The 13,725-nt window shown below is 30.0% G+C and overlaps 2 protein-coding genes across 2 annotated transcripts; one reads left to right on the top strand and one right to left on the bottom strand.

Annotated features, from left to right (window-relative positions):
• Positions 1–7,713: 7,713 nt before the first annotated feature.
• LOC136224737 (sugar carrier protein C-like) lies at positions 7,714–10,000 on the top strand. The gene is made up of 2 exons (XM_066013150.1): positions 7,714–8,211; positions 8,848–10,000. Exons 1-2 carry the CDS (start codon positions 7,744–7,746, stop codon positions 9,967–9,969), a joined length of 1,590 nt encoding a protein of 529 aa, XP_065869222.1. The 5' UTR covers positions 7,714–7,743; the 3' UTR covers positions 9,970–10,000.
• Positions 10,001–10,365: 365 nt separating this feature from the next.
• LOC136224735 (rust resistance kinase Lr10-like) lies at positions 10,366–13,720 on the bottom strand. Its single transcript, XM_066013148.1, has 3 exons — positions 12,760–13,720; positions 11,960–11,986; positions 10,366–11,853 (listed from the first exon to the last, which is right to left on the bottom strand). Exons 1-3 carry the CDS (start codon positions 13,430–13,432, stop codon positions 10,751–10,753), a joined length of 1,803 nt encoding a protein of 600 aa, XP_065869220.1. The 5' UTR covers positions 13,433–13,720; the 3' UTR covers positions 10,366–10,750.
• Positions 13,721–13,725: the final 5 nt, after the last annotated feature.

Below are 13,725 nucleotides of genomic sequence, written 5' to 3'. Positions count from 1 at the left end.
TTTCCTTAATTCAACTGCTTGAAATGGTTACTTGGCAGTCAAAAAATGTTTTTTTTTGCTATCACGTTATTTTCATGTAGCTAACATGTTACGCATAAAAAGTAAAATCTTTCCAACATGGTTGTGGCTAGGGGTGTTCAAAATTGAACAGGGCCGAAATAACCGACAAAATCGATGAATTTTGATTTTTCGGTTCGGACTTGTAGTCTATTTAATTCGATTTCGGCCATAGTTTATATAATATTTTGGCAATTTCGGTTGGTTTTGTTTTGTGACAAAATTATCGAATTAAATGAACCATACGAAATGAAGTTTAATTAGATTTACAAGTTATAACAACAACCAGGCGATTAATAATATTAAATTATTAATAGCCTTTTCAAGTTTTTAATTTTCTGATTAGTGAATTTTTTTTTTTTTTTGCGGTTCTATTAAACCGTTAAATCTATATATAATATAAAACAGTAACGATGGAACTGAGGTGTCACTTCCTCTTTTTTTAGTGATAAAAAATTTAATATATTAATTTTAATTTTATTATATATATTTATCTATAAAAAGATTATTTTATCCGTACTATATCTAAGAGTTCTACAGAATTTAAATTAATCCCTAAAATCTCTCTAATTCTCTACACATCTATATATAATATAAAACAGTAACGATAGAACTGAGGTGTAACTTCCTCCTTTTTTACTGATAAAAAATATAATATAATATATAATATATTAATTTTAATTCTATTATTATATTTATCTATAAAAAGGATTATTTTATCCATACTATATCTAAGAGTTCTACAGAATTTAAATTAATCCCTAAAATCTCTCTAATTCTCTACACATCTATCTATATATAATATAAAAAAGGAACGATGGAACTGAGGTGTCACTTCCTCCTTTTTTAGTGATAAAAAATTTAATATATTAATTTTAATTTTATTATATATATTTATCTATAAAAATATTATTGTATCCGTACTATATCTAAGAGTTCTACAGAATTTAAATTAATCCCTAAAATCTCTCTAATTCTCTACACATCTATCTATATATAATATAAAACAGTAACGATGGAACTGAGGTGTCACTTCCTCCTTTTTTAGTGATAAAAAATTTAATATATTAATTTTAATTTTATTATATATATTTATCTATAAAAAGATTATTGTATCCGTACTATATCTAAGAGTTCTACAGAATTTAAATTAATCCCTAAAATCTCTCTAATTCTCTACACATCTATATATATAATATAAAACAGTAACGATGGAACTGAGGTGTCACTTCCTCCTTTTTTTAGTGATAAAAAATTTAATATACTAATTTTAATTTTATTATATATATATATATCTATAAAAAGATTATTGTATCCGTACTATGTCTGAGAGTTCTACAGAATCTATCTATATATAATATAAAACAGTAACGATGGAACTGATGTGTCACTTCCTCCTTTTTTTAGTGATAAAAAATTTAATATATTAATTTTAATTTTATTATATATATTTATCTATAAAAAGATTATTGTATCCGTACTATATCTAAGAGTTCTACAGAATTTAAATTAATCCCTAAAATCTCTCTAATTCTCTACACATCTATATATAATATAAAACAGTAACGATGGAACTGAGGTGTCACTTCCTCTTTTTTTAGTGATAAAAAATTTAATATACTAATTTTAATTTTATTATATATATTTATCTATAAAAATATTATTGTATCCTTACTATATCTAAGAGTTCTACAGAATTTAAATTAATCCCTAAAATCTCTCTAATTCTCTACATATCTATATCTATATATAATATAAAACAGTAACGATGGAACTGAGGTGTCACTTCCTTCTTTTTTAGTGATAAAAAATTTAATATATTAATTTTAATTTTATTATGTATATTTATCTATAAAAAGATTATTTTATCCCATATATCTAAGAGTACTACAGAATTTAAATTAGTCCCTAAAATCTCTCTAATTCTCTACATATCTATCTATATATAATATAAAACAGTAACGATGGAACTGATGTGTCACTTCCTCCTTTTTTACTGATAAAAAATATAATATAATATATGATATATTAGTTTTTATTTTATTATTATATTTATCTATAAAAATATTATTTAAAGTAAATGTGAAAATCAAATAATAATATTTAATTTATATAACACATTTATGTCATTAATTGTAATTATTAGATTGTATTTTTATTTATTTTTTTGTAGAAAAGGAAAAGAAAAACGAACAACAACAAACTACCCAGGAATTAGCCTATGGAAGCTAACCCCAATCCTATCTTCTAAGAGAAGAGGAGAGATGAAACTAGGAGAAACAGGAAGGGTAGTAACGCCTAACGTCCTTTCATGGCCCGCCGCCGCCAAGCGATCAGCAACACGATTCTGCTCTCTAAAAATGTGTCTGAACTCTACGAACTCAAAGGAGGAGCAAAGCCTTTTAATAGCTTTGATGAGGTTGCGACTGTTAAGACCCATAGAATGATTCTTAGAAATCATTTTGATTGCTTTCAAATTATCAGACTCCACAGAGAGCCTCTTAACACCCAGCCTTTTAGCAAGATTGATTCCAGTAAGAATAGCCCAGAGCTCCGCAGAAAAGGAAGAACCCAACCCTAAATTCTGGGAGAACCCAGAAAGCCAGGCGCCCCCTGCATCTCTAAACACACCTCCAGCCGCAATGTTACCGTTACTGAGGCAGGAACCATCAGTATTCAGCTTCACAACCCCCTCTCTTGGCCTGCTCCATCCCACGAGATGGACATCACAACACTGAGAGGCTCTGGCAAGGGACTCTCCTTTGAAACTATCGATAATAGAGAAAAGTTTTTTCAAGAAGAAATCAGCTAAGTTTGTCATAAAAACAGTTTTATCTCCAAAAATCTCCTCGTTTCTCCATTTCCAAACTTAGTGATAGATAATAGCAAAGTATTTTTATTAATATTTATATATTAAGATGAATCCGTGCATCGCACGGGCCAAAAACTAGTTATTATAATATATAACAAATCAATTTTTCAATTATTAATTTATTACAGTATGAATTGTATAATTTAGTAATTAACAGTGGTAAATGATTTTTTTTAGAACAGATGAGGGAGTGAAATGGGAGTTCGATGTGGTCTATGTGTTTTTACATTGTTTATACAATCTATTAGAATTATACATTGTTTATACTTCTCCATTCTTATCCTTTATTTATTTCTATCTCTTATCTAGTTCAATTAGAATTACAGTAGAATTAGGGTTAGGGTTAGGGTTAGACTATTTATCCAGAATTTAGACATTGTCATCGTATTTTGGGATAAGTTTCAAAAGATCACTAAATTTAAAAAATTTCAAGTAAATTTGATTTTTTTTTTAATAAAGTCATTGCAGCAAATTCATAAATAATTACTACGTCACTATTTCTGTGATTTTATTTTTATTGTTATCATGCCATACATAAAAAAAAAGTCATACTACTTAAAGATAGTTGTTATATCACGGTAATATTATTTTTTTATGAAAATGACTAAAATGACTTTATTCATATTAAAAAAATTTAATAATTTTATTAAAATAAAATAAAATTGAATGATTTATACGAAGGGGGTGTTTGTTTCAGCTTTTAAGATGAGAGTTTAGTGTTTCACTCCAAACCGCAGAAAATATAGCGCTTTTGTTAGGTTTATATAACCGTAACGTTTATCATTTTCTCTAGAAATGACATGCTTTGGAGTTTTTCACGAAAAACTCCTTTTTGGAGGTTTTAATGAACAATTATTTGTAATTATTCGTTATTGACAAAATTATTCTTCTTATTTCCACAAAATATGTTTCTTTTATAAGATTATTTCTATTTCTATAATATAATTAATGAAAGAACAAAGTTTGTTACGTTCAATAAAAAATTTATTTTAATTTAGGTTATTTTTGTTAATTAGTGTAATACATTTTTTATTTTATAATTTATTTGTTAATAATTAAAACATGTCCATATTATATATTTTAAATACTAACAACAACAATCAACATATATTTTACCAAACACTAATAATTAAACAGTTACAACCACAAACAACAACTAAACTAAACAAGTCCGAAATAAACCCTAAACTGTAGGGTTTTTTACATGAAATTCACAAATATAATAACATTTATTGTTTGACCAATATTGATAATTTAATTAGTAATATATCAAAAATATGAATGTTGATCTTAGAAATGTCAAATTCTTTATCTGCTGTTTGCTGTTTTGGTTGAAAAAGAAGATATAAACTGTTTGGTTAAATATTCAAAACAGCTGCTGATTACTGTTGAATAAGGAATTAGCTGCTTTTTGAATTAGCAGCAAAACACTACTTTTTTATAATGCATTCTGTCCATCACAAGCATTATTGTTCTATTTCATTTTTTTTATTTTTTTTTATTGTATTGGATTTGAGCACTCTAATAAGATGTTTTGGCCACCCAATTTTGGATTGAGAATGATTAATGTTTCTGCAAAAAAAAAAAAAAGATAGATTCATTATTCAATTGGTGAGTGTTTATGAATAAAATATAAACGTAATTTAAATTATTTATTTATTAATTTTAGAATTAGATTTATATATTGATTTATTGATTTGAAATAGGTCTATATTCATCATCTATACTATATATAATAGCGGAAGCAGAGAGAAATGAGGAGAAGTGTTTTAGAAGCTTTTTTGATGAGTTGTCAACGTAGTCTAAAATCAAAATAAAAAAGATTTAATTAATTAAAAATAACAAATTTATATTTATAATATATTAAACAATTATTATCCTATTAATTAAAATAATAAAAGACAGTAAGAGTTACAGGAAGATGAAAAAACACAAAGCAAAGGAAATCCAAAAATCACAAATAAACTTCTATATAAAGCATGATAGATAGTATTCCACCATTATATTCATTTGCCATGATAGATAGTATTATATTTTTGAAGCTAATTATTCGATTTTTTCATATGTTGTAGTTATTTTCTTCTCAATTGTGTTGTTGTTTTATTTTTATTAAACAATAGTTGTTATAGTTTCATCTTTCAGATCTATTTCTGTCGTTACCCAGGTTCTATATCTCTTGCTATCTTATCCATGTTTTCTTTTTTATATGTCTTTTTTTTTTCCAAAACCGATATCTCCAATTGAAGAAATCCGATAGAAATAGAAGATGCATGGACAACTATAATCGGGAAACACAAATGTGTCAAAAATTACAAGAAATTATTATGTTTCTCAAGGTAATTATTCGATTTTTTTTCATATATTGTAATTATGTTTGTTCTCAATTGTGTTGCTTTATTTTTATTAAATAATAGATGTTATAGTTTCATCTTTCAGAGATGAAATTCCATTTCTGTCGTTACCCAAGTCCCATACCTCTCCCTACCTTATCCATGTTTTCTTTTTTATTTTATTTTTTTTTCAAAATGACTAAAATAAAGATTTTGTATATTTGCATTCTTTTTTAAGTATATGTTGCTAGGTGTTATCGTTTCGATTGTTAACTCTAACTAAAATTTAGATTTTCGGCTTTATATAAACTCAATTGTTAGCTTTAACTGAAGTTAGATTAATTTTTCTAATTCGAAACCTGTTGAAATCCATTCATTTTTTTAGTTTGAGTTTATCTAACTGATATGGATTATATATTTTTTATTTTTATGCATTTTGATACAAATAGATATAAAGTTTCACACAATAGTTGTTCATTGAAGTTAGAGACATATTGTAATTCTTTTGTATTGTAGATATAATATTTAATTTTAATTGTAGTTTAATTCAATTTTTGTTTAATATGGATTGTAATTCTTTTGTACCCTAGATATAATATTTAATTTTAATTGTAGTTTAATTCAATTTTTTATTTTTCATTATATTCTAATCTTTTTTTTAATTAATCTCCTATTTTATTATCATTGTTTTACAGAATTCCAATTATATAAAAATATAAAAATATATTAAAATTATTAAAAAGTATAAATCATTGAATTTTATAAAAATAAATAAATCATTCACCTTTAATTAAAATTCTATAAAAAAAATTAATCAATTATTTTCAAAATTAATTTAATTTAATTTGAATTATCAATAAAAAATATATATTAATTTCAAATATACATAATATAAATTTTGTTCATAGGATGATATAAAATTATTTAAAAGTAAATATGTCAATTTATTTATCTAAATTATATAAAAGTTTCATATCTCGTGCATCGCACGAGTTTTTGACTAGTTTTATATAATAACAGCAACTGTTGATTATAATTTTACCAAATACTAATAATCAAACAGCAAATAACAAAACAGCAAACAGCAACAGTAATCGCAAACAATAATTAACAACAGCTAAACCAAACAAGCCCTTAGTGGGTGAAATGGCAATGAAAATCTTTAACTGCCAAGTAATATTGGACTTTACATAATAATAATTGTTTCTGACAAATTTGTAGATAAATTTTAAATTTTGAATTCCCATGTAAATTCCCCTAAATTTTAATTATTATCGGTGCAATTTTCCCTTTTCAAAATTCACAATTAGAAAAACAGAAAGAGTAATTGAATCAGGAATCCAAATGAATCGATTATTGAATTGAATCTATTGTAAGAATAAAGTTACAGTATGATAAGGGAAAATGAACCCAGTTACTATTATATACTTTATTTTGTTCACACTATTAAATATCTAAATAAAATTACGGCATGTTTGTTCGAAGGGATATAGTAGGTAGGATATGGATAAAAAGACGAGATAAGTTATTTTATATTTGTTTGGGAGATAAAGAGAGTGAGACAGTGGAGGTATAAGTCTCTTATCCCAGTAAAGTTATATCTAGTGGGAGATGATATAAGACATGTAGATAACTTATTTAGATGGAAAAATCTAATTCCCTTAAATTTTATTATTTATTCCATTTGTTGTGTTTTGAAAATTTAATAGAGTATTTCAAGTATTTCTCAAATTAATCTTAATCTTTGAACTTTTAAAAACATAAGTTTGTCCATATATTATTGTAGTATCAATGTCGAATAAAATTAATTAAATTTAATCTATCATCTTAAATATATTAGTTATTCCATTTTTTGTGGTTTGAAAATTTAATACACTATTCCAAGTAGAATTTCCCAAATTAGGTTGATAGATTAAATTTAATTAATTCTAGTCCACGTTGATACTACAATAATAAATACATTCTATTTAAATTTGGATAGGAGTAATATAGTAAAATGAATCATTTTATCCATATCTATATCCTACATATTAAACATGAAATAATAAACCCTCCTATTTTATTTTTATCCTTATGTTCATCCCAACATTTATCCCAATCCATATCCTCACGCTTTCTAAAACGCTAATTTAATTACAAAAGATAATTTGAAGTTAAAAGATAATTCTCTCCTTTTAAGAAAAAAAAAAATCATCCGAAAAAATTCTGCAAAATTTAATTTATTCAGAATCCTAAGTTTTATATTAATTCTAGAACATGCAATCCTAGTAGTATTTTAATCTTAACAGGAAGGAATGAGATAAGAATCCTAGTCCTAGAATTTGATTGAAACAATAATCCTAGCCCTAGTCCTAGTCCTATCCTAACTACAACAACGTACTTGTCTAATTCCAACACTATAAATTCCCATCGATTGGCTGCGATACACATTCACCATTTTTTTTCACTTATTATTCATACATTCCGATAGATACTAACATTACTATGGCTCCTTCCGTTTTACCAACTCTTCCCGGCGGCAAACGTGATTCTAAAGATTACGTCGGTAACCTCACATTCTATGTCGTATTTACTTGTGTCGTCGGAGCTTTAGGCGGTTTGATATTCGGATATGATATCGGTATCTCCGGTGGAGTTACTTCCATGCCTTCCTTTTTACATAAATTTTTTCCGACTGTTTATGAAAAGCAAGTATCGGATACCTCCACAAATCAGTACTGCACCTTCAATAATTCAACTCTCACCATGTTTACGTCGTCGTTATACTTAGCCGCTCTACTTTCATCTCTGGTTGCTTCTTCTGTAACAAAGAGTCTTGGTCGGAAGTTTTCCATGTTTCTTGGAGGTCTAATATTTTTTGCAGGAGCTGCTTTGAATGCTTTTGCTCATGCTACTTGGCATCTTATTGTCGGCCGTCTTTTGTTGGGCGTCGGGGTTGGATTCTCCGTTCAGGTAATCTTATTTATTTGGTGTTTGTTTTAACTTTTCCGATGAACGGCATAGCATTTTCTGTTTTTCACAAAAAGCTTTTTTTTTTTTTTAGCTTTGCATGAATAACTATTAGTAGTTATTTGTTATTTATAAAATTATCTATCTTATTTTGTTAGGAACTAATGCAAACACAAACAAAAACATAAGAATTGTTTACCCAGTTCGCTACTCAATTTAGAGATACGGATTACAAAGAAAAAGACTATATTTATACTCCTCAAGAAACCCTAATCATACAAAGAAAGAGGTTATATTTATAACCCTCAAGAAACCCTAATCGTGCAAAGAAAGAGGCTATATTTATACTCCTCAAGAAACCCTAATCGTACAAAGAAAGAGGCTATATTTATACTTCAGCGGGTTGGATCATTGAAGTACATCTATAAATCTCCAAAGCCCATCTATAAGTCTCCAAAGCCCAACAATTTCTACAAAATATTTTTAAAACACGTCCATAAGTTAAAGATAACAGCAAGAACACAACCGCATAGCAGCAAGGGCTATTGGCTACAGCTTAACCAAACATACCTTTATTGTTCAAGTAATAGTATGTTTATATATATACATAATTTATCCTATTTGGTTTTGTTTTTCCAGTCAGTTCCGCTCTATTTATCAGAGATGGCACCGTACAAGTTTCGAGGGTTTCTGAACATTTTGCTTCAGATGCTAATAACAGTTGGTATTTTATGGGCTAATGTGATAAACTATTTTATGCCAAAAGCACATGGAAGCCAAGGTTGGCGTTATAGTCTTGGAATTGCAATGGTTCCTGCTCTACTCATATGTCTCTCGGCGGGGTTTCTTCCAAACACACCTAATTCCATACTGGAAAGAGCTACAAAAGAAGAAGATAAAGAAAAAGCCAAACAAAAAGCCAGAGTTGTTCTTATGCGTATTCGTGGGGCTTCCAGTGAGGAAATAGAGGCTGAATTTCAGGACATAGTGGCAGCAAGTGAAGAAGCTAAGAAGGTGGAACATGAACATCCATGGAGGAATATCATGGAGAGAAAATACAGACCTCATCTAGTTATGGCTATACTAATCCCAGCTCTTCAACAACTTACAGGAATCAATGTAGTCATGTTTTATTCTCCAGTGCTTTTCAGAAGTCTTGGTTTCGGAGGCAGTGCTTCGCTTCTCTCTGCAGTCATCACTGGTGCTGTTAATGCCGTTGCAACTTCGGTTTCCATGTGGGTTACTGATAAACATGGGAGGAGAGTGCTGTTTCTGGAAGGGGGAGTGCAGATGTTCATCTTTCAAGGACTGCTGGCTGGTTTCATTGGATACAAATTCGGCTTGTCTGGAGTTGTGTCGGATCTACCAGTTGGGTATGCTGTTTTAATAGTCGTCTTTATCTGCTTGTTCGTAGCAGGATTTGCTTGGTCATGGGGACCCTTGGGATGGTTAGTTCCCAGTGAGATTTTTCCATTGGAGATCAGATCAGCTGCTCAGAGTATTGTTTCTGCTGTCAACATGCTCTTCACTTTCTTAATTGCTCAGTTGTTCCTTTTCTTGCTTTGTGAATTGAAGTTTGGATTGTTTATCTTGTTTGCTTTCTTCGTCGCTGTAATGACCGCCTTCATCTACTGGTTCTTGCCTGAGACGAAGAACATTCCTATTGAAGAAATGTCTCAAATCTGGATCAACCATTGGTACTGGAAAAGATTCGTTGTTGAAGATGATCATAATGGTGATGCCAAGAAACTTCCTGTTTAAGACATTGCAGCAATTTTCTTTATTTTTTTGTTCTTTAATGCTTTTAGAATTTAATTCATAGATGTTAATTTAGTAGATTCTTTCAATTATTCTGTTATATAAATTCAATAAAGTTTCAGGTTAACTTATTGCAGCATTTATTTTTATTGACTATCACATAAACTTCTCTAATTATATGGGCATGATTTCATGGATACAATTAAACAATGTTATAAATGACAGCAGCTTAACAATCAAAATCAGAACATACAGCAGAAAAACGTGACATTTTTAATAGGTGACAGTTCTGACGAGTCCATCCATATTTCATCTGGATACAATATAGGCTTGGGAGGCAATTCTACACTTTCCAAGTCTGCTTCAGTCATCTCGACGACTTTGTTCATCGGAGGCCGATAAGAAGGTTTCATTTGTATGCACCATAATCCCACCACATTCATATCTGTATTTGTTGCTACATTCCCATTGTAATTTGTAGACTTCATCATAAACCCATAGAGGAAAGTAACAAGATTGGCTTCTTAATGCAATATCTGCATATCACAACCTTTGTGTAGATATTCAATGTCACGAGCAACTCCGAAAGAAATTTCATGCAATTTGTTCTACAACTTCCTAATTAACTCAAATTTATTCTAAAACTTCAAATTAGCTTCTTGAATAATGTATCAACAGATAACAAAGTATTCTAAGCCTGATCAAGTAAAAACATGACTCATTATTTCTACCTATACAATACTTTGAAAGCTTAAGAAACCCAAGCATTAATATACATACATGATTACTTTGTTTCTGAAATGATTTCCAGCTCTAGGTGAAGGCGTCTTTGTGGCCTTTTTGCAGAAACTGCAGACCTGAAAGGATTCGGAGATATCGGTAAGTTTTCTCCTTCTCCTTCCAAAATTTTGACAACAGTTTTCATGGAGGGGCGATCCACTGGGTTCCATTGAATGCACCATAGTCCAACAATTGCTCTCTTCTTTGCTATTTTAGCATCTCCCTCTTCTTCAATCTCCAACCTTAGATCTTCTCCTTCTTCCAATAGATTATATATCCATTCTGGAAAATATATTTGTTCGTCATTACCCATTGTTTCTTCAACAATCTTTCTTCCCCCAACCATTTCTAACACCAACATTCCGAAGCTGTAAACATCGGACTTGTATGAAACATTCCCAAAATTCCTAGAGAAGATTTCAGGTGCCATGTACCCAATAGTCCCTTTTGCAGTTGTCATAGACACTGCACTTTGATCCTTACCACACAACTTAGCCAAGCCAAAGTCTGAAACTTTTGGATTGAAATCATGGTCAAGCAAGATATTTTGCGGTTTGATATCGAAATGGAGAATCCTTTGATCACATCCTTGATGAAGATAATCAATCCCTTTTGCTATTCCAAGAGAGATATCTTGAAGTCTTCTCCAACCAAGGAAATGGCTTTTGGTATCTGAAGAGGATATGAACTTCTGCAGTGAATCATTGGGCAAGTACTCGTATACAAGAGCTCGACGAAACCCATCAGCACAGAATCCAAATAAACGAACTACATTCACATGGTGGATTCTTCCTATTGTTCCAACTTCATTCACAAACTCCTCACCATTTCCTTTGGAGTTACTAAGGACCTTAACAGCAACCATAATTTCATCAGATAGCTTTCCCCTATGCACAGTTCCATAAGCTCCTTGGCCTAATTCATCCTTGAATTGGTTTGTCATTCTTTTAATATCAGCAAAAGAAAATCTCGAAGGCTTGAAAGATTTGTAGTCATCTAAAAACTTGTCAATCATGGACTGATATTCTCTGTCTGTTTTGTTGGAGCTGTACATCCGATAAAGCACAACAACTGCTCCCACAAGAAGGATAGAACCCAGGGTTGCACCTATATACAAAATAAACCGAATTGATTCTCTTCACTTCCTTTGCTTGACCATATATTAAAACAATGGAGGTAATTTCATGAACAAAGTACAGATTAGAGAACTAACCTGTTGCTATTAGCTTGGTTGATGCTCCTGCAAAATACAAATTTGTTTAGTTAATGCTTTAGCCAAATGTACCATATGATTGTATTATCTTCATGCAAGGATTGAAATTTCTAATTGCAGATGTACCATATGATTGGTTTGCACTTGTAATGCAAAAAGAGAGATATTAAAGGAAGAAGTAATTAACTTTCAAACTTCTTAACAAGTTATTTTCACACATCAAAACCAATATGTAGATAAAAACTACTAAATAACAAAGACTATTATAAGCATGTTAGAGAAACCTTTGGCAAACGGAGATGGAACTTGAGAAGAAGTCAAGAAGAGCTAAAACACATGCTTCTCTCAATGGAAGAAGAGTCATTCTTCACATAACAAGTAATAGGTTTGTGAACAACTTCAAAACTTAGGTATTTCAGTTCAATTAGAATGGTTTAATTGAAAGAATATTTGGAGCAATTGCAATCAAACATAATCCGTTGCAAAAATCTTAGTGGCAGGGCAGAACTAAATGATGTATTTCTAGACATACTGATAATTTAAAAGCAACCTTAAAGAAAGTTGAAGAGTAGTTTATCTCTTGAAGAAAAAATGACTTCACTTGAGTATCACCATTTTCTAACTCCATATACTGATGTTATAGGTTAAGTTAAGCAGCCATATATCCAAAACACTCACTGTACATAAGAAGTTACAATACTAAACAATAATAAAATAACTCCAATCACAAGGTAATCAAGTTGTCGGAAATATATAGCATTTTAAACTGAAAGACTCAAATACAAATACAGAACACACACCTGGTTTGAGCATGGCATAGCATTCAGTTCTAGATCCTGTGTTGTTTCTTTGTAATCTACAATACTTTCCTTTTTCTTCACAAGATCTACAATTTGGTTCTGACCAACTCAATTCCAAATTATTTTGCTGGTAAACTAAGTAATTATATGGAATTGGTGAAATATCATGTATCTTGGTGCAAGACAGCAGATGCCCGTACCCACCAATAGATTGTCCTGAACTAATACCATAGGCTGCATAGTGTAGATTACTAAGGCACGGAATTTTGTAATATCCGTTCTCATCTTCTGAAGAGCAATTGAATAACGTGAATTCATACTTGTAATGGTCGTTAAACTGGAAAGGAGAAACAGATAAATTCAAATTTAAAAGCCTTCTTGGAAGGCAACCTTCAGAATCATATGCAGAGATGAGTTGAGATTTATAGTCAATTTTTTTTATGGAGAGTTTCCACGAAGGAGTCAACTGCAGAATAGTATCATTATTTTCAGAGCAAGAGAGAAGAAACCAGTGTTGAGGATAGCCACAGTGATGTGGTTGCTTGCCTTTGATCCGGAATGGAAAACGGACCAGTGGTCCATTGTTCCCACATGTTGAGGAATTACACTCGTTTATATGGACAGAAGTGCTGAATGCAATGAAGAGTAAGAAGCAAGACAAATAAACAACCATCTCACAATATAAAATCTTCTGTAGGAAGAATGCAGTTTTAGCTTCAATTTAGAGGAAGCTTTCAAGACGTTGATGTCATTATGAATGGACTTTGACTATTTCCTTCATGAAGCATGCCTGGACTCAATAAATTATGGAAGTCAATGGTATTTTTACATACGAATCAAATGCAGAAAAGCATACCATGTAATAAAGAACTCCATAGAATTTATTTTACACAATGATGTTGGCAGTGATGTATGGCTAAGATTGCAAAATTACTAACAATATAGACACAATCTCTCATTAATTTT

This window comes from Euphorbia lathyris, chromosome 3 (genome assembly GCF_963576675.1).
Source record: "Euphorbia lathyris chromosome 3, ddEupLath1.1, whole genome shotgun sequence".
Classification (NCBI taxonomy): Eukaryota; Viridiplantae; Streptophyta; class Magnoliopsida; order Malpighiales; family Euphorbiaceae; genus Euphorbia; species Euphorbia lathyris.
Note: the sequence above shows the minus strand (reverse complement) of the source record. Positions and strands in the feature narration are given on the sequence as shown.